Source organism: Acytostelium subglobosum, assembly GCF_000787575.1.
Source record: "Acytostelium subglobosum LB1 DNA, scaffold: scaffold10, whole genome shotgun sequence".
In the NCBI taxonomy this organism is placed as follows: Eukaryota; Evosea; class Eumycetozoa; order Acytosteliales; family Acytosteliaceae; genus Acytostelium; species Acytostelium subglobosum.
Genome location: NW_012236523.1, coordinates 15094 through 39984, shown reverse-complemented (window position 1 = coordinate 39984; position 24891 = coordinate 15094). Strand labels below are relative to the sequence as shown.

At 46.5% G+C, this 24891-nt stretch overlaps 12 protein-coding genes across 12 annotated transcripts; 4 read left to right on the top strand and 8 right to left on the bottom strand.

The window, feature by feature from the left end:
• Positions 1-36: 36 nt before the first annotated feature.
• On the top strand, positions 37-2315 carry SAMD00019534_054270 (hypothetical protein; the record flags this gene model as incomplete). Its single annotated transcript, XM_012898918.1, has 4 exons — positions 37-327; positions 392-621; positions 688-1944; positions 2009-2315. 4 exons carry the CDS (start codon positions 37-39, stop codon positions 2313-2315), a joined length of 2085 nt encoding a protein of 694 aa, XP_012754372.1.
• A 300-nt stretch (positions 2316-2615) lies between these two features.
• SAMD00019534_054260 (hypothetical protein) lies at positions 2616-5776 on the bottom strand (the record flags this gene model as incomplete). Its single annotated transcript, XM_012898917.1, has 2 exons — positions 2616-4794; positions 4848-5776. The coding sequence occupies 2 exons, from the start codon at positions 5774-5776 to the stop codon at positions 2616-2618; spliced, it is 3108 nt and encodes a 1035-aa protein (XP_012754371.1).
• A 594-nt stretch (positions 5777-6370) lies between these two features.
• Positions 6371-7316, bottom strand: SAMD00019534_054250 (hypothetical protein; the record flags this gene model as incomplete). The annotated part of the gene is made up of 2 exons (XM_012898916.1): positions 6371-6853; positions 6939-7316. Coding segments are annotated over 2 exons (861 nt in total), but the record flags the coding sequence as incomplete, so codon positions are not given.
• A 270-nt stretch (positions 7317-7586) lies between these two features.
• Positions 7587-10215, bottom strand: SAMD00019534_054240 (hypothetical protein; the record flags this gene model as incomplete). The annotated part of the gene is made up of 2 exons (XM_012898915.1): positions 7587-8852; positions 8947-10215. 2 exons carry the CDS (start codon positions 10213-10215, stop codon positions 7587-7589), a joined length of 2535 nt encoding a protein of 844 aa, XP_012754369.1.
• Positions 10216-10414: 199 nt separating this feature from the next.
• Positions 10415-13232, top strand: SAMD00019534_054230 (hypothetical protein; the record flags this gene model as incomplete). Its single annotated transcript, XM_012898914.1, has 2 exons — positions 10415-10725; positions 10790-13232. The coding sequence occupies 2 exons, from the start codon at positions 10415-10417 to the stop codon at positions 13230-13232; spliced, it is 2754 nt and encodes a 917-aa protein (XP_012754368.1).
• A 627-nt stretch (positions 13233-13859) lies between these two features.
• SAMD00019534_054220 (hypothetical protein) lies at positions 13860-14296 on the top strand (the record flags this gene model as incomplete). Its single annotated transcript, XM_012898913.1, has 2 exons — positions 13860-13924; positions 14002-14296. Coding segments are annotated over 2 exons (360 nt in total), but the record flags the coding sequence as incomplete, so codon positions are not given.
• A 116-nt stretch (positions 14297-14412) lies between these two features.
• Positions 14413-15364, bottom strand: SAMD00019534_054210 (hypothetical protein; the record flags this gene model as incomplete). Its single annotated transcript, XM_012898912.1, has 3 exons — positions 14413-14664; positions 14749-15087; positions 15149-15364. The coding sequence occupies 3 exons, from the start codon at positions 15362-15364 to the stop codon at positions 14413-14415; spliced, it is 807 nt and encodes a 268-aa protein (XP_012754366.1).
• A 227-nt stretch (positions 15365-15591) lies between these two features.
• Positions 15592-17334, bottom strand: SAMD00019534_054200 (hypothetical protein; the record flags this gene model as incomplete). Its single annotated transcript, XM_012898911.1, has 2 exons — positions 15592-16769; positions 16842-17334. 2 exons carry the CDS (start codon positions 17332-17334, stop codon positions 15592-15594), a joined length of 1671 nt encoding a protein of 556 aa, XP_012754365.1.
• A 731-nt stretch (positions 17335-18065) lies between these two features.
• Positions 18066-18776, bottom strand: SAMD00019534_054190 (hypothetical protein; the record flags this gene model as incomplete). Its single annotated transcript, XM_012898910.1, has 2 exons — positions 18066-18505; positions 18590-18776. 2 exons carry the CDS (start codon positions 18774-18776, stop codon positions 18066-18068), a joined length of 627 nt encoding a protein of 208 aa, XP_012754364.1.
• Positions 18777-19114: 338 nt separating this feature from the next.
• SAMD00019534_054180 (hypothetical protein) lies at positions 19115-20023 on the bottom strand (the record flags this gene model as incomplete). Its single annotated transcript, XM_012898909.1, has 1 exon — positions 19115-20023. One exon carries the CDS (start codon positions 20021-20023, stop codon positions 19115-19117), a length of 909 nt encoding a protein of 302 aa, XP_012754363.1.
• Positions 20024-21026: 1003 nt separating this feature from the next.
• SAMD00019534_054170 (hypothetical protein) lies at positions 21027-23173 on the top strand (the record flags this gene model as incomplete). Its single annotated transcript, XM_012898908.1, has 2 exons — positions 21027-21129; positions 21288-23173. The coding sequence occupies 2 exons, from the start codon at positions 21027-21029 to the stop codon at positions 23171-23173; spliced, it is 1989 nt and encodes a 662-aa protein (XP_012754362.1).
• Positions 23174-23526: 353 nt separating this feature from the next.
• On the bottom strand, positions 23527-24890 carry SAMD00019534_054160 (hypothetical protein; the record flags this gene model as incomplete). Its single annotated transcript, XM_012898907.1, has 5 exons — positions 23527-23723; positions 23798-24134; positions 24205-24402; positions 24467-24656; positions 24733-24890. The coding sequence occupies 5 exons, from the start codon at positions 24888-24890 to the stop codon at positions 23527-23529; spliced, it is 1080 nt and encodes a 359-aa protein (XP_012754361.1).
• Between the last annotated feature and the right edge of the window lies 1 nt (position 24891).

The following is a 24891-nucleotide window of genomic DNA, read 5'->3' as shown; positions in this document are numbered from 1 at the left end:
TATTATTATCCACATCCAACTGCATACCTAAGAACAATGAGTGAATATCCACATCAGATCGAGTACTCCAAGTCTGGCCGCTCGTCTTGTAAGACATGCAAGGGCACTATCCAACAGGACACACTTCGTGTTGGACTCGAGACAAAGAGTCGTGTGTTTGATGGTTATGATGTGTCTTGGTATCATCTTAAGTGCTACCGCTTCGACAAGGTCAACTTTATCAAACAGCTCAAGCACTTTGAGTTGCTCCGCTGGGAGGACTACATCAAGGTGCGCGAGATCATTGGTGATGCCTCGCCAATCAACAATGCCTTGGAGTTGCAAAACGTATGTATTATACCATCAACGAATCGATCAATCAATAACTTATATATAATTACCAATCAAACAGTACAACAATGATGTGTGGAAGATCAAGGATGGACTTGCCGAGCTCAAGCCAATCCAGATCAAGAAGATATACACCGAGAACTATACCTTGGAGAACTTGTCTCCAGCATATGTACTCCACTCTGTCGCCGATGGCATGGCCTATGGTCGCATCGGTCCATGTCCAACTTGCAATGACCTCACAGTCCAATACGATGGCAACAACTACTATTGCAAGGGATGGGTGACCTCGTAAGTCTTACACCTCATTCACCACTCACAATCACCAAACTTACACCAACTTCCACTCAAACATAGTTATACCAAGTGTGATTGGAATGGAAAAGACATCAAGAGGTACAGATTCAAGATTCCAAAGATACCTGGATCAGCCTTCCTGTCCTCTTTCCAGTTCTCCCACGCTCACCCATTCGCTGAGCTCACAGACTACACGCCACCAAACATCAAGAGTGGAGTAGCCTCCCCCACATCAACTGCTGACCCAACCTCACCCGTCCCCTCGTCTGTTTCAGATACGCCAATCATCAAGAAGGACAAGCCAAGAGAGGGCTCGGTCTACCTCCAGGTCGATCCAGACTTTGGCAAGGGTGATATTCAGATGGAGTACAATGACAAGTTTGGCTACACTGCCTACAATGTGTCATTGATCTTTGCAGATATGGTCACTGGAGGCAACAGCTTCTACAAGATGCAACTGGTCAAGAAAAGCGCCAAGTTCTACCTGTTCAGGAAGTGGGGTCGTATCGGCACATCAATTGGTGGCGTCACCGATGCTGTCTACTCCACTCTGGCCGATGCATTGAAGGAGTTCAAGTTCCACTTCCAAGACAAGACCGGATACTCCTGGGAGGATCGTGGACAGAACCTCAAGATGCCCGGCAAGTACTACATGGTCGAGCTGGAGGACGAGGAGCACGACAATGGTGCGTCAGACAACTTTGTCGACGATACGGCTGCCCTCTCAAACGCACCAACCTCGCTACCCCAGGAGACTCAAGAACTTATGCGCATCATCTACAACTTTGGCCACATTGCCGAGAAACTCAAGTCGATGAAGGTCAACTTGGACAAGATGCCTCTTGGAAAGATCTCACAGCGACAAATCAAGTCTGCCTACGCCGTACTCACAGAGATCCAGGACCTGCTCGCGTTGCCCGATACGCCAAAGGCCAAGGTACTCGATGCCACCAACAGGTTCTACACTCTCATCCCACATGACTTTGGCAGGAACCCACCCATCCTCATTGACAACGTTGAGATACTCACCGAGAAGATTAGAATGGTTGACGCTATGGCCGACATTGAGATCGCCAACAATCTGCGTCGTCTATCCATCAAGGCTGGAAACTCATTGGACACCAACTACGCCATCCTTGCCACAGACATTCAGCCAGTCGATAAGGGATCATCGCAGTTTGCCTTCTTGAATGATCTGGCACTCTCAACTTTGGACGGCGACATGTCGGTCACCATTGAGAACATCTTCCAAGTCAACAGAAACGGAGAAGCAGAACGATTCACTCAATGGGATCACAATCCAAACAGATCATTCTTGTAAGTATTTGTTGATGACTTAATGATTGGACATGTTACTGACCCTCTCATATTCAATCATCAGGTGGCATGGATCGAGGACGACCAACTGGATTGGTATCTTGGGACAGGGTCTCAGGATCAGCCCAGCAGAGGCACCAAAGACTGGCCTCAGGTTCGGCAAGGGTGTCTACTTTGCCGACACGTTCAGTGTCTCATTGGGCTACTGTGGAACCACTCCCAACTATCCACATGCAGTGTTGGCATTCTCAGAGGTTGTTCTTGGATCATCTGAGGGATTGTACGCTGACCAATACATGGAAAAGGCTTCCTTTGGATATCACAGCACCAAGGCACTTGGAATGAGAGCACCTGCTCGCTACGAGGATTAGTAAGTATTACAATTGGTAATTAGTGTTGTCCAATCGATCATGAACTAACCGCATGCTTTTCTTTTTGTAGTAACGATGTCAATGTGTTCAGAGGACCTGTTGTCGCGACTGGTTTAAGTACCAGTTGCACTCACAACGAATTCATTGTGTACGATACAACTCAAGTTAGGATAAGATATCTGTTCGTCGTCAGAGTCAATAACTAATCATGGAACACATCACCTCGAGTGATGATCCAATTGGATATGCAATGTAATAAACTAAGATTGTGACTATAAAGTATTTATTACAATGCCAACACTATACCTCTCCAGTGTCGATTCGTATGCTGGATGGGGGCTGAAGTCGTGCCGTTGCCGCGTTGTTGGAAGGCCTCTCTTTGCGTCTGAAGAAATGTGCCATCAAGAGTATCAGCGCCAACAGCACAAGGATGTAGGGAATAAAGTATTGCGAGTCAATGTCGTCGAGGTCTTTGCTGGGAATGTAGGGCATCTGTAGGTTTGGAAGCACACGACTACGTTGCCTCCACGTGATGTTGGCGTACTTGTAAAGATTGGCCCAGTCATAGATGTCTGATTCCAGCTGGTGCGGCCGTTGTGAGCATTGATCCTCCGAGAGGTTCTGTACACCGGTGACCTTGGACATGACAATCAGGTCTCCATCCTTGGGCCGGCTCGGTATGTCGTATTTATACTTGTTGTTCTTGTCGTGTGGCACTAGTGGTGAATCGAGTGTGGTGATTCCAGGGAACACCTCTCGCACGTCCTTTCCGTCCTGTGTGGCACTGAGTATGCTTTCGAGCACCCAGTAGCAATCGTCGACATTCTTTTGATGCGCGCCAATCTTATGTCGTACATCGTCCAAACAAGTTGAATCGCCAAAGACAGCAACAATGCCTGATTGATAACCTTCACTACTACCGCCGCTACTGCTACTTCCACTGTTGTTGTGGCTGCTTGAGGCAACTTGTTCATGATGCATTGATAGAGACTGGTAGAGTCCGAGAATTGGAACGGTCTGTGAAGCTGAGCGTCGCATCAATACCTGACGGTTTAGGTCCAGTAACTCGGCAGAGTAAACATGTCCACCCTTGGGGAAGCCAATGATCGAGGAACCCGAGGCAAAGAAGGCAGAGTTGTCGCCAATCTGTATGTCACCATTGAATACAGTGTCGCCAAAGTAGATACCAAAGTTGGAGAGGAAGTCATTGATTGCTGGGATATTTGCGCCACCAGTGGCGGGAGTCCAATGTCGTTCAGTATTGTCATCGTAGAACTTGATCTTCTCCATGATGTCAAGGTTGTACCAGTCGGCAAACACGATAAGATTGAGTCCTCTGCTACGCACATCCTCCTCGATCTTCTTGATCTCAGCGGGGAAGAACTCCTCTTCGGGATCGACAATGAGCAAGGCTCCATAGTTCTCTGGGTCAAAACAGGTCAGTGGAGAGCCAATGATCTCAAGATAGTAGCCAATGTCTCGCAGTCGTTGATACAAGTTGCGGAAGTTGGTGTGAGGGTGGTCACCATTCCAATCGAACGGCTCGTCTCGAATGTCCAGGGCGTCCTTGGGCAAGAAGCCAGAGGGATAGCGCAGGTTGTGATATTGATCCCAGAGTATACGCTTGTGGCGCGGTGGCGTTGGTATGACCTTGACCTTGACGGGCAATAGCATGGATTGGAATCTGTTCTTTTGCTCGCCAAGCTGTGGAGGTGATGTGATGTTGACCTGTACAAAGCCCTCGGCTATTCCTTCAAAGTCAATGGCTTCCTCCTTTACGCTAATATGTAGTCCAATGTGGCCAGTCCACGGCCAGATCAGCTCTTGATAGCTGAATGACACGTGTAGCAGATCTCCATCGCGGCTGGCTGGTATCCAGCGGGGCGGTGAGACGATCTGCCCTGACACATCCATGCCATTGATGATTGTGATATTTACAACGGTTGGGATACCGCTGTAATACAGCGGTTGAGTGCAGAAGGGCCAGTTGTACGGGCAGCTTGTAAAGTCGACAGAGGTGGGCGAGAATGATGCGCGTGGTCTATACTTGCTCAGCGACTTGTACGCCTCAAGCAGGTTGAGCTTGCCATGTCCCTGTTCAAAGATGTTGGCCTCGGGTATGGGCCGCGCTGACTCGAGAAGCACCTGCTTGATGCTGGCCGGGTTGACAAAGCTTCGCTTGTCCTTGTCAACTGTGCTGATCAGCAGTGCTATGGCTCCGGCTACGACCGGAGACGACACACTCGTTCCCGATAGAGGGCGACACTGTTTGTTCGATGTAAATGTGTTTGGTGCCATTGAGCCTTGAACGTTGGAGCCATAAGTCACAATGTCCGGTTTGATTCGTCCATAACCCTCAGGTATCTCCCATGTTGTCATTCCTCGTGATGAGAACGAGGCTATCTTGTCATACTCATCGATTGATCCGACGCCAATGACATCCGATTGATCTGCTGGATTGCTTAGTGTGCTGCTCAATCTATTCGTTAGTGTTTGAGTGAGGGAGTGAGTGAGCGAGCAAAGAACACATACCCGTAGAGTGGACCATCATTACCGATGGCTGATACGACGATGATGTTGTTGGCGCTCATCTCCCAGACCTTCTCGACGAATGGTCGATCCATGTAGTCATGTCCACCAATGCTTAGGTTAAGCACATCGACTTGGATATGAATGGCGTGGTTGAATGCGTCGAGAAACCATGATGTGTATGAGAGCTTCTTGGTGGTGAACACTCGGAAGATGTAGAGCTCGGCATCTGGCGCCAGACCAGGGCACTCCTCATGGTCACTGGCAATGACGCCCGTGACAAAAGTGCCGTGGCCAATCTCATCGTTGAAGATCTTCTCGCTGGTGTAGTCATGAATCGATTTGACATTTCGGAAGTGTCGATGGTCCTTATGCAGACCTGTGTCGAATATCGCAACCTTTGTGCCCTTGCCCGTGAATCCATTGTCCCAGATGACCTGTGCGTCCAATACCTCGGTGATTTGGAAGGCCTTTTGATTGGCCTCGAACAGATGTCTGTTTGTTCCATCGACATGCTCATCGAGGATCACCTCATGATCGTTCATGTCTGGGATCTGATCGTGGAAGCGACCTTGTGGCTTGCGTCCCACCAGCACCTCTGTGTCTGGATATGGATCATCCCATCCCTTGAGGGGATCGACGATCTTGCGCTCTGGGAACACTGCCTTGACAATGTCACTGTGACTTTTGATCCTGTCCAACGTCTGTCTAAAGAGTATGTCACAATGCGATGAGTACTCGCCACGCTCCAATGGGCAACCGCCACCACCCAGTGTTGAGGTGGTCGCAGTCGTGGTCAATGAGACCAATGCAAAGTCTGATGGCAATGCTGCTGCAGGGTTATCGCGTGGTACTATCTTCCATGATAACAAGCTATCTGTCTTGTCATTCAACATCGATGCCACAACACCATAATGATCACGCTGGTCCATGTACTTTTTGAACATCACTATATACTCTTTCTCAATCCTACTCCCATCATTATTATTACTATTACTATTACTATTATAACTATCTTTACTATTACTACTTCTAAAGTTGTTTAATAATACACTATCCATATATACATGATTGTTATCTTTAATAAATAGAGGTTGTTGTTGTTGATGTAATGAACATGATGATGTGAATGATGATATATTGTTGTTGATGTAGTTGTTACTACTGCTAGTACTACTATTCACTGATGATATATATAATGAACATGTGAACAATAATAGTATAAACATGTGACTTTGACTTATATAATGATGACACCTGTCTTTACTACTACTACTCCTGTGACCTCTATATCTACATTTCTTCATATGTTCCATCATGTTTACTTTGCTTGCAAGCACATACTCTGTGCAAGCATATATATATATATATATACTTATAAGTATAATTATTACTTTGAATAAATGAATGACAAGATTGATTGACAATGAGCTTTGACACATTCACGACCCAAGGGGGACACAAGGAAGGAGACGTCAAAAGGTGGACCACCTTGCATTTGTTTTGTAATTGTACAACACTAGACATTAGATAGAGTATAACTCTGGCTTGCGATGCTTGGACACTGGGATGTTCTCTCGTACATTGTCGAGATGATCTAGATCGATCGATGCTGTGGCAATACCCTCACCAGACTCTATCTCGGAGAGGATAGTGCCCCACGGATCAATGATAAGTGAATGTCCATAACTCTCGCGTTTGGAATGATGCTGTCCTGTTTGAGCGGCCGCCACAACATAGCATTGATTCTCAATGGCACGAGCCTGTAATAATGTCTTCCAATGCGCTTCGCCCGTCTTCTTCATGAAGGCTGCTGGCACAAGCAGTACCTGTGCGCCCATCTTGCGCAGTGATATGTAGAGCTCGGGGAAGCGAACATCATAACAGACCGTCAGACCAAGCTTGCCCACTGGACTATCGCACAAGACCAACTTATCGCCTGGCCTGACCACCTTGCTCTCATTGAATGTTATGCCCTTTGACGGTATGTTTACATCGTAGAGGTGTATCTTGATTGATTGATTGATTGATTGATTGAGTGAGTGAGTGAGGATGGGAGAGTGATTGATCGAGGGCGCCCAAGAGAGTACATACCTTGTTGTAGGTAGTGACGATATCACCTTGATCATTGATTATGACGTGAGTGTTGTGGATAAAGTCGGGGTCGGACTCGATGCGCTGATGGAAGCCACCGAGCGACAGCCACATCTTGTGTTGCTTGGCCAACTGTGCGTAGCGTGTCATGGTCGGACCATCTAGTGGCTCGGCATTCTCTCTCGATTCAAACTGGTTGACGCCACCAGACATGAAAGCAAAGTTCTCTGGCAGACAGAACATGTTAACGCCCTGCTCTGCAGCCTTCTCCACCAACCTCCTGCACACATTATAGTTCTCATCCTTTGAGTTGGTACTTGTCAGTTGTCCAACTCCTATAACCATTCGTTGTTTACTATTGTTGTTGTTGTTGTCGTTATTGCTCATTGTGGAATGATACCTTTGATGTGTATGTGATTGATTGAATAAGTTTGAGGATGATGAAGAAGTGAGGCGACACAACGATGATGATGGTGATGATGATATAGAGTGCGACGACCTGTATATGAATGATCTTAGTATCTGTATGCTCATTATCTATCTCAAGATTAAGCTTGCAACGAATGAATGAATGAATGATTGGTCGATCAATCACACTTTTGGGGGTTGGGCGCGTGGACCCTCGAGGCCAGGCTCATGTAGTTCTCACTACTTCTTGCTTAATCGTTCGATAAGTGTCTCGATGTTGGCTGGCTCAAGGTGAGACTTGTCATAGAGCATGATGACACCCTTGTCCAGGATGATTGGTATGTGTCCAAACTTGTACACTTGATGTCCTGTCTCAGAGACCGATGATGGTATGAACAGATGTCCCATACTAGCCGCCAACTCTTCCAATGATTCCTTGATCGATGGCTCTGACATGTGTCTGGTCTTGGATGTAGTTGTTGTTGTCTTTGTCTTTGTCGTAGTCTTTGTTATATTATGTACAGTGGCAGCGACTTGTGCCTTTGAGGATGAGGTGCTCTTGGACGCGACCAACACTGGGACTGCAATGGGATACTCATTCCTGCTCGCTCGATCGATGATGTCCAATGCGACGCCAAAGTATGGTTCCAGCCATGTCTGATTCTTCTCCCAGATAACCTCGAAGCACTGTCTCCAATTGCCGTACCAGTCCAACATCTGGTCATCGGTGATCTGCTTGGTGTTCAACGCGTCGACAAAGTCCTTGATCCAGCGTTGGAAGAACTCCTTGTCCAGTACAGCTTGTATCGATGCAGGAGACATCATATCCCTCCATTCAATGAGGAACTCGATTGGGTTGCCACCTGGTATTGCCTCGCCAATGGGTGGCAATGGCTGCCATTGACGCAAAGCCTCGCTGAGCTTTGGCACGATCGATCGATTGAGCAGCGAGTCCATTGAGTTGCCTTCAAACACCGTGCGCCATGGCTCGAGCAATGCGTGTGCGGACTCGTCGCCAGCTTGCCAGCCGACCAGCACGCCAATGAGAGTCTGTCTGATCTGAGGGTACAGAGCCTCCAGCTCGCTCTTGAGGAATGGGATCCAGGGGTGGACCCAGGTGTGCAGGGGGATCGGGTCAGACAGCGGATCCCACTGTCCAATGGCCGAGCGTAGACGTGGCAACACCGAATGCTCGAGCAATGTCTCAAAGATGACGGTGGGGAATGCCTCGCTCCAGTATCCAATGAGAGAGACCACTTGTCCCGGGTCCTCCTTAACGGACCATTTGGTCCTGATGAATGTCTTGAACACGGGCAAGAATACATCGCGCATCAATATGAAGTAAACGTCTGCGCCTTGATTCAGTGTGGTCGTCGTTGACTGTTGTGATCGCTCATTACTCAGCTGTGCGTACTGTGGATCGAACAATGTCCTCCATCTCAGCATCTCCTCCAACAAGTTCTTTGGCTGAATTGTGATGTCCCATCGCTCAATCTCCTTGCGTAACTTTGTGTGATTGATTGATTGATTGAATGTGAATGAGTGAAAGGTTAGTGAGTGTCCAAAATGAATGAATGTGGCCACCATCATAGATACTTACCAATGGACGAACCAACTCCACCTCGAGGTTGTATAGCTTCATCTTTTGGTACTCCAGGGGGTAGGCACTTCGCAGCTTCTTGAACAGCTTGAATGAATCGTCAAGGGTGAGTGCGCCAGGGTGCAGTGATTGATGCGCCTCTTTGATCAGCTTCATGATGTTGGTGACGCGCGCCATCTGCTCCTCGTCGGATTGCACCGCCAGCTTGAGCTTCTGCACCGAGTTGGCCAGACTCTTTACTCGTTCGCGTTCAAACTTTAGCTTGTTGTCTGCGTTCTGAATGTCAACCTCCTTCATCTTGATCAGCAGACCGATGTTGTATCTGAGCTGTGAAAGGGGGCCGCTGTCCTCAACACCCAATGCCTGCTCGCTTGCACCACTTCTCAGCATTGCGGTGGGTCCACGCATGTCCACAATCAACTGAGGTGCAGCAGATGATGTCGTCTTGGTCGTCGACGAGGTCTTCTTGTCATCATCACGATGTTTGTGATGATGGTGATGATGCTTATGATGTTGATTGCCATGCCCAGTGACATGCTCATCAAAGTCGTACTTGACCTTTTGTGCACGCTTCTTCCATCCTTTGCCACTAGTGCGGCCGCCATCTGGTCCCAGGCCCGAGTCACTGTCACTCTCGTCTGATGAGCCACTGCTGCTGCCACTGTCATTATCGTAACGCTTATCGACGCGCTCTGCAATGTATGATAGACCAACACCAACTGGTCTTGCGAATGACTTTATAGGCTCGACGATGCCTGTGCCTCCCACACCCAGGCCACCGACACCATCATAACCCATCTTCTTTAGCATTGACAGTCCAATGCCAGTGTACTTGACGTCTTGTTTATCATTTGTCTTTTGTGCTTGCTTGTCTTTTGTCTTGTCCTTGGTCTTATCCTTCTTCTTGTCCTTCTTCTTGTCCTTCTTCTTGTCCTTGTCTTTGACCTTCTTCTCTTTCTTCTCTCCATCTTTGTCCTTGTCATTGTCCTTTTCTTGAGTTGCATTCTTGTTGGGATCGTAGACACCTGATGCAACAAACTTGATACCAGCAGACATGTGCTTCATCTTCTTGTATTGCTCCTCTGGGTCAAGTTCATCATCTTGGTAATTATCATCTTCATTGAACACACCATATATAGCGTCCTCCTTTGTAAACTTTCTCTTCTTCTTCTTATTGTCTAACATGCCAAGTCCCAATCCACCTCTAACATTGACCTCTTCAAACTCCTCCTCTTCATCATCATTCTCATCATCGTCATATCCATACATCTATATATATATATATATTATTATTATGTGTTATGTACTATCTATCTCTTTGTATAACTTCAATGAATGAATGAATGAAAGATTGAATGAACTTTGAAGGGTATCCCCCTTTGCAAGTTCGAAACGACTCAGTCGAAAGTTGAACTTTCGTCAGTCATCTAAACAGTTGAAAGACATAATAAGAAAGATATAGAGCATGATGCTTCGAACAGTTGGCGCACTGCTCGGAAGAGAAAGATGGCTCACTACATCATTGCGTCTTCAATCATCTTCATGTTTAGGCAAAGTGTGGACATCATGTGACGACACGAGGCTGCCAACATCATCATCAACATTACATCCCAACAGTACATGTGCGCCACGTAGATCATACCTCTCAATATCACATCAATCATACTCAACTGTTAATACTACAACATCAACATCAACATCAACAACAAAGTCACATGATCAATCATACGATGATTGGATGGCACTTCTTAATCTCAACCCATCAGCGGCAATAGATGAGTATGTTGGCGATCACCTGCAAGTCACACATGAGTCAATCTAACATTAGATTATCATCATTAAGGTTGAGGATCAGAGTGTATTCGAGACATGAGAGATCGTCATATTACGCAGGACTCTATAACAAGATCAAGGAAAGCAATCATAGGCCATCGGTGGAGTTGTTGAATACATTGTTGGAGGGTGCCGTATCGGTAAAGGCCGACAGATCACTCGTCGAATCATTGGCTGACGAGGTCATCCAAAGAGAGAAGCCACAGAACACAGGCAGGACCCAAGAGTTGCTGCTTCAGTACTACCTCACACATTACAAAGCCAATACAGTGTACTTTATAAAGCCACTCGATCAAATACTACAGCTTGATCTGGCGCTGACATCGGTCAACATGTCCACGCTGGTCCTGACCGGCCTACTGCGCAAGGTCACCGATGGCGACCATGACGGTTTGGACTCGGCGATGGAGCACTTCCAACATTCACACGCCGCCGGCTTGCTAGACATGCATCAGCTCGCGATGGTCGTCAACCTGCACCTGGACAACAATCAAACAGACAGGGCGATGCAGATTGTACAGACATGTGCCGCGGCTGTGCCCGAGTACCTGGCCAGCACTCACTTCCTCAAACTTCTCGACAGTCTGATCACGTCCAACACGAATGAACTGCCGCTGCTGGAGTACCTGGCGGAGAACCATCTGCTCGACTTTAACAACATAGCGTTTATCGATCAATTGGTGGAATTCTACAATCAGCGCGGCAAGCAGACCATCGCTGAGCCGTTGAAGGAGATGGTCAAGATGTCGGGCAAGCCGAGCAAGAGTGCTGCGTTCGCCTCAATTGTCAGGGCGCTGGCATTTAAGGAGGACGCCGACATCAAGAAGTGGTTGGACTACCTCATTGCGCACTCATTCTCAATCGTGCCCAGCGTATATATTGAGCTCGACGAATACTTTGCCGCCAACAAGATGGACGAGTGGCGCCACAAGATGCGAGTGCACCAGTTTGGCGAGCATCCACAACAGCTGACGCCAATGGTCTACGTCGACTCGGCCACCATTCTATCGCGATACGACCTGCTGGACGATCTGTCAACCAAAAAGGCCATCACCGACGTCCTGCTGGCGGGTGGTCGTGGCGACCATGTACAGAAGCTCTTCACACAGCTGGTGCTGCTCTTTCTCCAGATCAATCGAATTGACAAGGCAATGGAATGGTACAACTGCATGATCCGCGACTTCAAGATCGCGCCAACCGAGGAGATCGTGTTCTTCTTTATCAGATACAATTCGTTGAGCGAGAATGAGGATGCAGCCAGACACTGGATGAAGGAGCGATACTACCGCGGCATCCCGAGGACGGACCGCATCGACCTGTACTACACACAATACGATCAAGGCCAGTACCGAGAGGCACTTGGCAACATGTTTGACAAGGCGAGGCTGGTCGACCCCCTGCTCAGGGTGGTCCAGCTCGCGGAGGAAGGACGACTGAGCGACATCATCAAGGAGGTGCAGCTGCGCCCGACTTCCCTCAGCATCGAGCTGTTGGCCAACTCAATGTTGTTCTCAAAGCTGATATGTAATGAACGAAGCATGGTGCCAATGATCGAGTTGATGCACAAGCACTGGACAGCCGACAATGCACTGTTCATCAGAGAGCCACTGGGCGATGTCATCAATGTACTGTCTCTGGCTACACAAAAGATTGATTCGCCATCGATCAAACATCAAGTGGTGATGCTGTGCAGTCAGCTGTTGGAGAAACAGATACATATGTATGGAGGAAATTGCACAAGCCGCACTCTCCATCACTACATCAACATGATCATTGATGCGAACGTTTCTATTGGTGAAGTCCCCGCTATCATCATCCAGTACCTTGACAGTGCTTTCAGTAATGTGATCGAGAGCTACGAACAAGAGGTGGACTCGCGCAGGAGACAGAAGAAGGAGGGACGGCAGTACTCTACAGAGAGAAATCAAGTGGCGAGAGAAGATATTCAGCACATGTCAGTCGTATCATACATGCTCTGGAAGTTGGTGCAGGCGGGCCACTTTGACAAGTGCATTCGTCTGTTTGAGGAGCTGCCATACATTGATAATAGGTGCTATAGACAGGTGCTCCTGGCATTGTATTCAGGCAAGACATCGATCAGCCAGGCAAGGTGGAGAGCCTTGGTCGAGCGCATCGACCATGTGATCATACATAATATCGTCGAGATGCTTCCAACATTGTTGAACGACAGGATATCGATCAAATTGCGGATGGAGCATCTGATGAACTTATCCGCGCGACTAGATGGCAAGAGATTTGCGATACCATTAAGTCTACACGAAAGACTTCAACAACATCTAGTGCTATGCAAAAAGGATACCAGACCAGAGAGAGGTGCCATCCAACGATTAATAGATTGTTCGATCATTGACCAGTCTTCAATGGGTGAGCCACCAATTACATCTCTACATCAATATATGATAAGGCAAATGTTTGGATTGTCCAACCCGTAATATAATAAATACATTCATTATTTGCAGTCATTGCCATTATCATTGCCATTCACGTTGGCAATTGGAAGTTGACTGGCGATAGTGGATGCGCGAGTTGTGGTTTGGCCCCACGTAAGGTGGGATCTTCAAGCAAAGGACTTGGATTGAAAATGAATTGAATAAAAAGTTTGAAGTTGAGTTCAACAACCCACCAAAACACAACAACAACCTATTTAGGTGGACATGTCCCCAACACGAGAATCATTGTTCAAACTTACTCAACACCTTCAACACACATACACATACACAAACAAATATTAATACATTGTTATAACTATACAATTATTTATATATATATATTTATATTCGATCAAAGGTTACCTACCGAAACAATAGTAGTACATTGATCAAACTTAAACGAGACAAAGACATTCAACATTTCGAAACACAGCTAAGCGATCATTTGTAAAGCATAGCATATCACCTGTAATTTTAGTAGTATACCTATATACAACAAACAATATAGAAAAAGATGTCGTCAACTGAAGAGATTAAGGTTAGTATATCAAAGAATGAATCAATGTATGAATGAATGACTAATGTATGAATGTATGAATGAACAGCCAAACACAGACAACATGTCTCCAGATGAGAGAAGGATATTCGAGAAGTATGGAAAGCTGCCAAAGCAATCACAACTGCTCGCTAAGAAGGTAGGTAACACTCTTTAATGACTTGTCTCAAGATCAAATACTGATGATCTATCGATCGATTTCAATAATACATACAGGATAAGAAGTTCTTCGATAGTGCAGATTGGGCCAAGGGACAGCATGAAGCCAAGGAAGTCAGAGTTCATCCAGAGAAGCCCATCAAAGAATAAAGATGTCCATACCATACCATCCCCATTCCTTAATATCCGACGGCAGCCTGCCGGCCAAGCCATCAACGGTGCAGTCCTCTGCTATCCAGTTGCTCAGTCGCACAACCCTTGTACACTAATATCAAACCAAACACAATGTAGCAACAGCATAAGCAGCGATCAGTTGCACAACTCTGGCAGCTGCAACAGACAGCAGCTACAATAACAACAACAAACAACAAGAACAAACACATCCAAAAAGGATGTAGAAGGAGGAGTACAGGAGATTATGTAGTTTATAAACAACCTGTTGTTGTTGTCGTTGTCGTTTACTTCACCTCACTTCTTCTCCTCAGTCGTCGTCGTCGTCGTAGTAGTCGCGTTCTTTTGATCGTCCTCATCATCAACAACATCCTCATCTACTTGACTCTTTACCAGACCCATGAGATTGAATCTGATCTCCTCTGGATTCTCTTCAATCATCATCTGGAGCACCTCGCCAACGTCTTCCAAGAATGTTTCATCACTTGTTGTGCTATGGTTGATTGGGAATGGCTTCCTTCCGTCCAGCTCATAGAGGTGGCCATCAACCTATATTAAGCGGCACCAGAGAGTATTAGAGTCTGTCAGCAGGTGAGGTTGGTTCGATCGATCACGTGATCAAACTTAACTTACATTGACGAATGATACAAAATGCAGGATGACAGGGTCGTCTTGGTCGGGCACGTTGCTCTGACCCTGCTGGGCAGAGATCTCGTGTGTTCTCTCGATCTCTGAGTTGTGCGCTAGTGCATTGGCGCGCTGGTCAACACTCAGGTTGGAGGTTGTCTGGAGGAAGCTCTTAAAGAATCCTTCGTTGAACTTGATCGAATCGGCATTGTTCAAAACAGAGTGGATGACACCTATAGTTCCACATGCATTACCAATATACTGCTTCATAAAGTATACCTTGTCACTAACATGTTGTCCCTTCTCCTCTATCTCATTCTGTAACTTGTATCTCTGTATCTCATACTTGATTGATTGATTGATTGAGTGAGTAATGATTGATTGAATGTAAATGATAATGACATACACTCTTTGTAATTGGGAAGAGTAATATAACTGCAACACATGGCTTTGGGACCATGTCTAATAGTTCTTTGTCAATTCCATAGATGTCACAGAACTCCCATTCAACAGGCACGCCCAAGTTGTGCATGAAGGATGTCAACACATCTGGATTGGCTTCTAATGGTACCCAATTCTTCTGCTTCTCATACAATTCCTTATTCTCTTCGTGGTCAGTCATCTCTATATACCTCTTTATCTTTATCTCTATCTCTCTCTTTCTATTTCTATTACTATCTATTTGTCTAAATGTGATATTTAATTTAACAGTTTGATTCAAGTTCATCAAGATTGGGAAACCCCTCAACTTTCAATTCAAAGTCTGGAAAAAAGGAAGAGCGAGAGATTAGTGTGAGGGCAAGGGCAAGGGTAAGGGCGAGGGTTAGGGTCAGGGCACCCAAGACTCAATCAGGACTTGGATGCCTTTATTGATTGCTCTCCATCACCATCATCATCTGAATCTTCAAATGGAGACGATCTCTTTCTTTTCTTGGTGTTGTACTCAAGGAGGAATCGTAGGATGTCGATGTGCCCTCTGAATCCAGCGCGAAGACTGGCAGCGAGAGTATCGCCCTCTGTTCGATTGTTGACGAGGAATTTGACCACCTCTAGATTTCCATTGGCCGCCGCCCATGATAATGCATCCTTGGTGCAACCTTCAGTGCGATTGTAATGCAGGAACTTGACTATCTCGAGGTGATCAAATATGGCTGCACTGTCCATTGCGTTGGTCGTGCAGCCGGCGTCAGTGTTCTCGTGAAGATAACGTACGATGTTGATGTGTCCGTAGCGAGCGGCAGTGTCCATCGCCATTGGTGTGGGTGGCTTATCTCCATATAGATGTAGATATTGAACCACGTTCAGTAGACCAGCCTGTGCCACCATGGCTATAATATCATCAGAGCATCCCTCGGTACGATTGTGTTGGAGGAAATTGACGATTGGTAACAGGCCATTGACTGCTGCACAGTCCATCGCATCCACAGTACATCCCTCTGTGCGGTGTTGATGAAGGAATCGTACGACGTGAAGGAAGCCATTACGCGAAGCAAGGTCCATGGCCTTGGTCGTGCATCCTTCTTTGCGATTGAGATGCAGGAACTCCACGATATCTAGATGGCCATTCTGCGCGGCAAAGTCCAAGGCCTCGGTAGTGCAGCCCTCTTTGCGACTGTGATGCAAGAACTTGACCATGTCCAAGTTGCCCTGAGCTGCGGCCCAGTCCATGGCGTTGCGTGTACATCCCTCCGTCCTGTTCTGATGAAGGAAGCGGACTGTCTCCAGACTACCCTTTGCCGCAGCGTAGTCCATGGCTTCGTTGTTGCAGCCCTCTGTCCTGTTCTGATGGAGGAACTGGACCAGTTCCACGTGACCTTCGGCAGCCGCCGCCGACATTGCCACATCTGAGCATCCCTCGGTGCGATTGCAATGTAAGAACTTGACCAAATCAAAGTGACCACCTGCCGCCGCACCATCCATTGCCAAGGATGTGCAGGATGAGTCCGTGCGATTGTGATGAAGGAACATGACCACCTCGAGTCGGCCTTGGATCGCAGCCTCATCCATTGTGGCAGGGTCCATGCCCTCTGTACGATTGTGATGCAAGAATTTTATAACCTCGAGATGACCGTGTGCAGCGGCGCCAGACATCGCCATACTGGTACAGCCCTCTGTTCGATTGTGATGAAGGTATTGAACTACCTCGAGGTGGCCAGCATTGGCAGCCTGGTCCATGGCCATTGTTGTGCAGCCCTCTGTTCTATTCTCGTGAAGGAACTTGACGACGTCGAGCATGCCATTACGCGAAGCCATGTCCATGGCCACGGGTGTGCAACCTTCGGTTCGATGTTGGTGCAAGAACTTGACGATCTCCAGATGACCACCACTGGCAGCCAAGTCCATCGACATCGGACTGCCGTATGCCGGTTTGTTGTGATGTAAGTACTCGACCACGGGAAGCATGCCCTTGCCCGATGCCGATGCCATTGCACGTCTCGTGCAGCCTTCTGATCGATTCTTATGTAGGAACTCAACGATCTCGAGTGAGTCTGCCATGTCCATTGCCTTGGTGGAGGCAACACCACCATTGTCATGCATGTACTTGACAAGGTCCAGTCTACCAATTGCTGACATTGCGTCCAATGCTGGCATTGTCTTGAACGTCTCTGGTCTGCACCTATGTATATACTTTATGATCTCCTCATGTACCTTGAAGTCTCTAAAGAGTCCTGTTGGTCCAAACTTGAACTTAGGTGTTGGCTCTGCCACCTCCTCATCATCACCTTCAAAATCTTCAACATTATCTTCATCACCTTGTCCTTGTACTTGTACTTGTACTTGTCCTGGGTTCTGATCATGTTCATGTTGTTGATGTTGTTGTTGACCACCTTGGTGATGATGATGATTATGATTGTGCTGAGCTTGAGGAGGTTGAACATTGTCGTTGTCATCATCATCGTCTTGATCTGAATCTTCAGAATCAGACTCTTCATCTTCGATGGTCAACGCCTCGACGTCACCACCCTTGATGAACTCTATCCAAAGAGTGACCAATGTATCCCATGAGTATGTACGAGATTGAACTCTACGTACACTTATCGCTCTCACTGAATTGAATATCTGATTACGAAGCCATTGATTATTAATTATCTGTTTGAACAATGTTAACTTGGTATCTGCATCTGTAGTCGTCGTTGTAGAAGTTGTTGTAGTTGTACACATCATTGTTTAATTAAATGTTCAAAAGAGAATGAATGAATGAGTGAATGAGTGAGTGAAGTGTCTCACGCTGAGCAGTTACCTCGCGCGAGGTGTGGGCGTTGTTGTCGATTCGCAGAACATGAGTGGGGCTTCAAGGCCCAGCGGCATTGATGGCTGGCGAGTTAGTACCACTTGGGCACAAACTTGAATGGAGTGTTGTTGAGTATGATGAACTCTGTGACGGACGCTCGGATGTCCTCGAGGTGCTTGTCGAATGGACTAAAGTCTTTGATCTGTCCACTCTCATCAAACATTGGCCGAGAGATATGTAGCTTGGGACGTGTTTCGGTCAGTCGCATCTGGATTGGACTGACACCTGACAGGATGTCCGAGATCTGTTTGTTGACGCCAAGTCCACCACCATATCCATAGCTCACTACAATCAATGGCTTGCCCTGCCATTCATGGATCAAGTAATCAATGGCATTCTTAAATATTGATGTGTAGCCTTGATTATACTCTGGTGATATCATCACAAATGCATCGATCGATCCAATCTTTGCCTGCCACTTCCTTCCAATCTCTGTTGTATAATTGCCATTCAATGCCATAGGTGACACGGCTTGGGTTTTGATCAATCAATCATTCAAACATTCAAACATGTTAGTGAGTGATTGGAGCGAGTGGATGATTGATGGATGCTTACCTTCATCATATAATGGTAGTGACCATTCGACCAAGTCGATTATCTCGAGATCGGCGTAGTGATCCTTCAACTTGGATGCCTCAACGAACCATTTGGTGATGGATACACAGAGTCGGTTCGACCTGGAACTGCCCATGATAATGGCGACCTTCTTCTTCTCTGCTTGGATTGCTTGGATAGAGTCCATGATTGATTGATATTGTTGTTGTAGATGTTGTTGATGTTGTAGAATGATGATGATGTTCGTCTTCGTGAATGCTTTGTCTTCGTGATCCCCGATCCATCCATTATTTATATCAAGACATGAATGTGTGATGGATGGATCGTCATCGATGGCATGTCAATGAAATGCTTCATGAAGACATGAAACATGTCCATATCCTTCATGAAGGTCCTTCTAACTCCTTCATGAAGCGTCGGTCCAAAAATAATGTGACCCGCCTGGCCAGTGGGCACGATCATGGAGGGGGTGACATGACCATCACCGAAACGAGAGTGTGGCGCGCACTAATTGACGAGTCCATTTCAAATTGGTGATGAGCCCTTGGTAGGAAGAGCTGCTTGGTATTGTTGTTGTTGCTCGACTGAAGCAGTTAGTGTCCTATTGGCTGTATCTACACCTTGTATAGTCTTTAGAGATACAACTACATTGTTGTTGGAGGAGGATGGAGGACCCATGTCATATTCATCCTTGGACGCACTGACCCATACTGGCTTGAACTCCTTCAGTCGACCGCCGACTCTGACACCGCCACCTCCGACGCCTAATGCTCCTGGAGCACCGACACGACCAGGTGGATTCAATGGGTCAATGTCCAATACATTGTTTGTGGACTCGATGCTCACAGCATGAACATGGATTACAAACTTGCGCTCTGTTGCACTGCTCAGATGTGAACTCTGTAGGAATGAGTCTGCAGCCAGTACCCTCAACAAGTATGCTCTGAACGAATCCTCCAACTGCTGTGTGGTCGGCCTCTTGACCTGTTGTTGTTGTTGTTGTTGGACCGGTTGTTGAGGTTGAGGTTGAGGTTGACCTACGCCATCAACCTTTGACAACATATTGAAGTAATACTCCTTTGGATCATTCATCAAACCATCTTGACTGCCATCAAGTATCATATAGTTCTGTTGTTGTTGAGGTTGCTGTTGATGTTGTTGAGGTTGATCGACAACTTGTGGAGGAGGTGGAGGTGGTGGATCTGGCGTGACGACCTCATTGTTGAAGGTGAATGAGAATCTCTCGATGGGATGATCATATTCATTCAGGATTGTCAATGATATCTTCTCCACTGGATTGACCTTCTTGCTCAAATGTGGTCTAAGACTCTCCAACGACTGACCAATATAGCTTCTCAACTGATCCGATCGACTCATTGGCACTGCAATACCATACTTTAGTGTTCTTTCAAACAGACCTTCATTCAGTGTCATTGAGTGAGCGAGTCAACATTATTGTTATAATCCCATTCATTCATTCATTCATTCATTATTTTAGAAACAACCTACAACTATCATATACATGTCTAATGTAGAGTATCGAATGGAATGATACCTCCAAGAACTCCAACAGCATATCATTGTAGTCCTGCATCGTATCATCCTTCTTTGAGTTCATCCTTTGATCGATTGATTGATTGAATTGGACTTGAATGAATATGAGGTATGAAGAGTGTCGAAAGGGTTGGGTACGGACGAAGAAGATACAAAGAAACGAATGGAAGGAAGTTCATCGATGTATCAAATCACCCAAACACAACCTTTTTTTGATTTTCTTTTATTTAATTTAAATTATTGATCGGTCATCAGGTGATGTTGGGTATGAGTTGATGAAAGAAATTAATAAAAAATCAAAATTATGTATGATGGGGAGTGAGCACCAAAGTAACTTTTAAAAAAAAGAGAGTGTCTCCCTGGCGCGACATGATGCCTCACACACACCCAACCCAGTCTGAGTCGCAGACTCCAGTCTCAGTCTCTCTCTTCATCGCGCATTCATTCTTCACGTATTCCACACACATACATAACACAGCAGATTAGTCCACTTGTTTGTTGTTTTAGAATCTCTTTATACATATATATATGTAAGTGTCATTATTTAATATTATTACTATTATTATTATCAAATGAATGAACAACAACAGATTAAACAACAGCATTTGCGAATATAATACTTTATGAAGAATGATTGAATCGTTGACGATGTTCAAACATTCGGTCAGTCGGTCAGTCAGACAGTCAGATCAGATAGTCCGACGCGATGACATTATAATGTAGCAAAGGGAGTCAGTCGGGACTGAATGATCAATCGACATTAACGATCAACATCATCATCCACAACTACAACACAACAACAATAATATCAACAACACAAATAACAAGTGATCATGAATGCTAATAATACTCTCATCATACTCATTCAAATATAGAATACACAATGTTTGTCGCCAGAAGAGTTGGAAACAAGGCCAACAACATTAAGTTGTTGAAGAATGCTCCAGTCACCTCCAAGACTACCGGACTCGTCCAGTCAAAGAGAGGTAAGTGTCGACACATGATTGAAAGGGGAATAGCACAAACACAGAGAGAACAATAGTATTAATCACATCAATCAATCATTATCTTCACTCCACTCACTCAATCAAACTCAATCAATCACTTATTCAAAACAATCAATTTAAAAATCGACAATAATCAGGATTCGTCAGCTCATCAAAGGCTACTTATGCCGCTGCCCAGAAGGTCACCAGCGAGCAGCAGTACCTCGAGCAGTTCAAGAACGAGTTTGACGCAGTTCCACAGGATAACTCCGAGGAGGTCAACTTGGCTACCTTGTCCGATAACCAGGGTGTCGTCCACCAGGTCATTGGTGCCGTCGTCGACGTTTACTTCCCACACGGCAAGCTGCCACTCATCTACGATGCCTTGATCGTCGAATCTTTCCAGGCTGAGAACGTCGAGAAGGTTATTGAGGACCTCAACAACCCCGCCCTCGAGGGCAAGCTCGACCTCACCAACGTGCCAATCTCCAACATCAAGCTGGTGCTCGAGGTTGCTCAGCATCTTGGAGACGGTATCGTGCGTTGTGTCGCTCTTGAGATCACTGATGGTCTGTCCCGTGGTCAAGTCGTCTTGAACACCGGTGCCCCACTGCGTGTGCCAGTCGGTCGTTCCACCCTGGGCCGTATCATGAACGTCATTGGTGACCCCATCGACGGTTGTGGACCCATCAAGACCGATACCAAGCTTCCCATCTGGAGAGAGCCACCCAGATTCGACGAGTTGGCCCCATCTGCCTCCATTCTCGTCACTGGTATCAAGGTTATTGACCTGTTGACCCCATACGCCAGAGGAGGAAAGATCGGTTTGTTCGGAGGTGCCGGTGTCGGAAAGACTGTGCTGATTCAGGAGCTCATCAACAACGTCGCCAAGTCTCACGGAGGTTTCTCTGTGTTCACTGGTGTCGGAGAGCGTACTCGTGAGGGTAACGATCTGTACCACGAAATGGTTACCGCCGGTGTCATCAAGCTCAAGGGTGAGGGAGACAACTTCTCCACCGAGGGCTCCAAGGTGTCCCTGGTGTTCGGTCAGATGAACGAGCCCCCAGGAGCTCGTGCTCGTGTCACCCTCACCGGTCTGACCGTCGCCGAGTACTTCCGTGACGTTGAGAACCAGGATGTGTTGCTCTTCATCGACAACATTTTCCGTTTCACTCAAGCCGGTTCTGAAATGTCTGCCTTGCTCGGTCGTATCCCATCCGCCGTCGGTTACCAGCCAACCCTTGCCACTGATATGGGTTCCATGCAGGAGCGTATCACCACCACCAAGAACGGTTCCATTACCTCTGTGCAGGCCGTCTACGTGCCAGCTGATGATCTTACTGATCCAGCCCCAGCCACCACCTTCGCACATCTTGACGCCACCACTGTGTTGTCCCGTGCCGTCTCTGAGCTCGGTATCTACCCCGCCGTGGACCCATTGGACTCAACCTCCCTGATGTTGGATCCAAACATCATCGGTGAGGAGCATTACAAGGTCGCCACCGACGTCCAGAAGATCCTCCAGGAGTACAAGGGTCTGCAGGATATCATTGCTATCTTGGGTATGGACGATTTGTCCGAGGAGCAAAAGACCACTGTGTTCCGTGCCCGTAAGATCCAGCGTTTCCTCTCCCAGCCATTCGAGGTCGCCGAGGCCTTCACCAACATGAAGGGTGCTTTGGTGCCACTCAAGGAGACCATCGACTCGTTCAAGGGTATCTTGGCCGGCAAGTACGACCATCTGCCAGAGGCTGCATTCTTCATGGTTGGCGCCATCGCCGACGTTGAGGAGAAGGCCAAGGTTCTGCTCGCCTCTGCCGAGGGTGAGACCAAGAAGGAGAACAAGGTGAACGCCGCCGGTGAGTCCACCAGAGAGTCCACCCGTGACAAGATCAGACGTCTGTCCGACGAGGCCTACAACTCCAAGATTGCCCAGATGAAGAAGTACGGAGTCGACACCAAGGAGCTCGAGGAACTCAAGGCTGAGTTTGAGAAGACCTTTGACAAGGAGGTTGCTGAGATCGAGAAGGTTCTCGGCAAGTAAGCAATTCTTATATTTCTTACATACATCATCCATCATCCATCACATCTATCCAACCTTTACACACACATAACAACTACTCCACTCGTCGCGAAGCGATGCGTCCGATATATAAATAATAGTAATAGTAAATAATACAACTTGTTGTCAGCAATACTTCATTCATCCATCTTCCATCTCTCTTGTCTCCTGATTGGAAACATGTGGTCGTCGGTCGGCAACATGGACACTGATTGATGTTCATTGATTGATGTTCATTTAATTTAAAAGAGTATATTATGGAAGGTAAGGTCTAGTGGACCTTGATTGTGTATACATTGGCCAATGCATTGTGTAGGCCTAGCTAGGTTGGCTAACTAGGCTTTATGCACCTTGCGTGGTCTAGGAACATCTGATCCACGAAGAAGTCTAACTTGATGTGAAGCAGAGTTGATAATAAAGACTGTCGTAGCAATGGCAGTAAACCATCTGGCATAGTACGATGTGAAGAATGTGTAGATCGACCATGGAATCAAAGCCAAGAAGAGTATTCCATATACATAGACGCTGGTGTCTGTTGTTGTCGTTGTGGTTTGAATGAATGAGTGAGTGAATGGTCATATGATTGAATGTTTGGATATGTCATACCTGGTTCGTAGAGACGTCCCTTGGTAGGGTATGTCTTGTGCTTCTTGAGGTGCTCCAACAACTGCTCCTTCTCAGCAAAGATCTTGAACAGCCAGTCTTGTGTCTCGTTCTCCTCTTTGGGCACATTGCTAATTGGTATGCGTCTAATGTTGATGTCAACCTTGCGTGGATTGGTTCCAATCAGGTTTGATACAATCGATGGCTTGGTCTCGTAACCAATCGTCAAGTCGTACACTGCTTGCAACTCTGGTCGCATGCTACTAATGCTCGTATGCACTCCCTTTACCCTGGGCAACAATACATTGTTGAACTTTGGGAATCCATTCTTCTCTGCAAACTAAAGTTTGATGATGGATGGTATGAGTGAGTGACTGACCGATTGATTGATTGATTGATTGGTAACATACAGCATGACTCTTGGCCAACTTCTCCTCATCCATATCAGTACCCTCTGGGAAAATGGTCAACCATGTCCTGTGACCAATGTCCTTGTCCTTGGTGAGATGATGCTGGAGATGCTTCTCATCATATGCCCAATCCCTTGTGATGTAGATCCATCCAAGGCAATCACATCCCCATCCAACACCTGGTACATACTTGATCTCCTGTATACATATGTCAAAGTGAGTGAGTGTGACCATGTGGACTTGCGGACATGTGGACACTTACATCCTTCATGATGATCTTGATGTTGCCCAATGAGTTCTTCATTGCACCAAGTATCCATGTATAGGCCCAATCAATCTCTGATGGATGGTTCATGATGATCACTGCATTCTCATCCTCAGGCACATCATCACCATATATTGTGATCTTGATTCCATGTAGCACTGTGAATGCAAACACGACGAACTTGAACCTGGTGATTGATCGATCACGTCGACCTAAATATCAGTATCAAAGTTTCGAATGTCTCGATGAATGAACAAACATACCATATTGAGGCAACAAGACCATTGAGATAGATTGTGTATCTCTTTGAGAATGGACGTAAGATGAAGTTGATTGGGAATAGACAGTAGCTGATAAACACAGCTGTCTGTAATGCTATTGGCAATATAAAGATTTTCTTTAATGTAGTCTTGTCGACCATC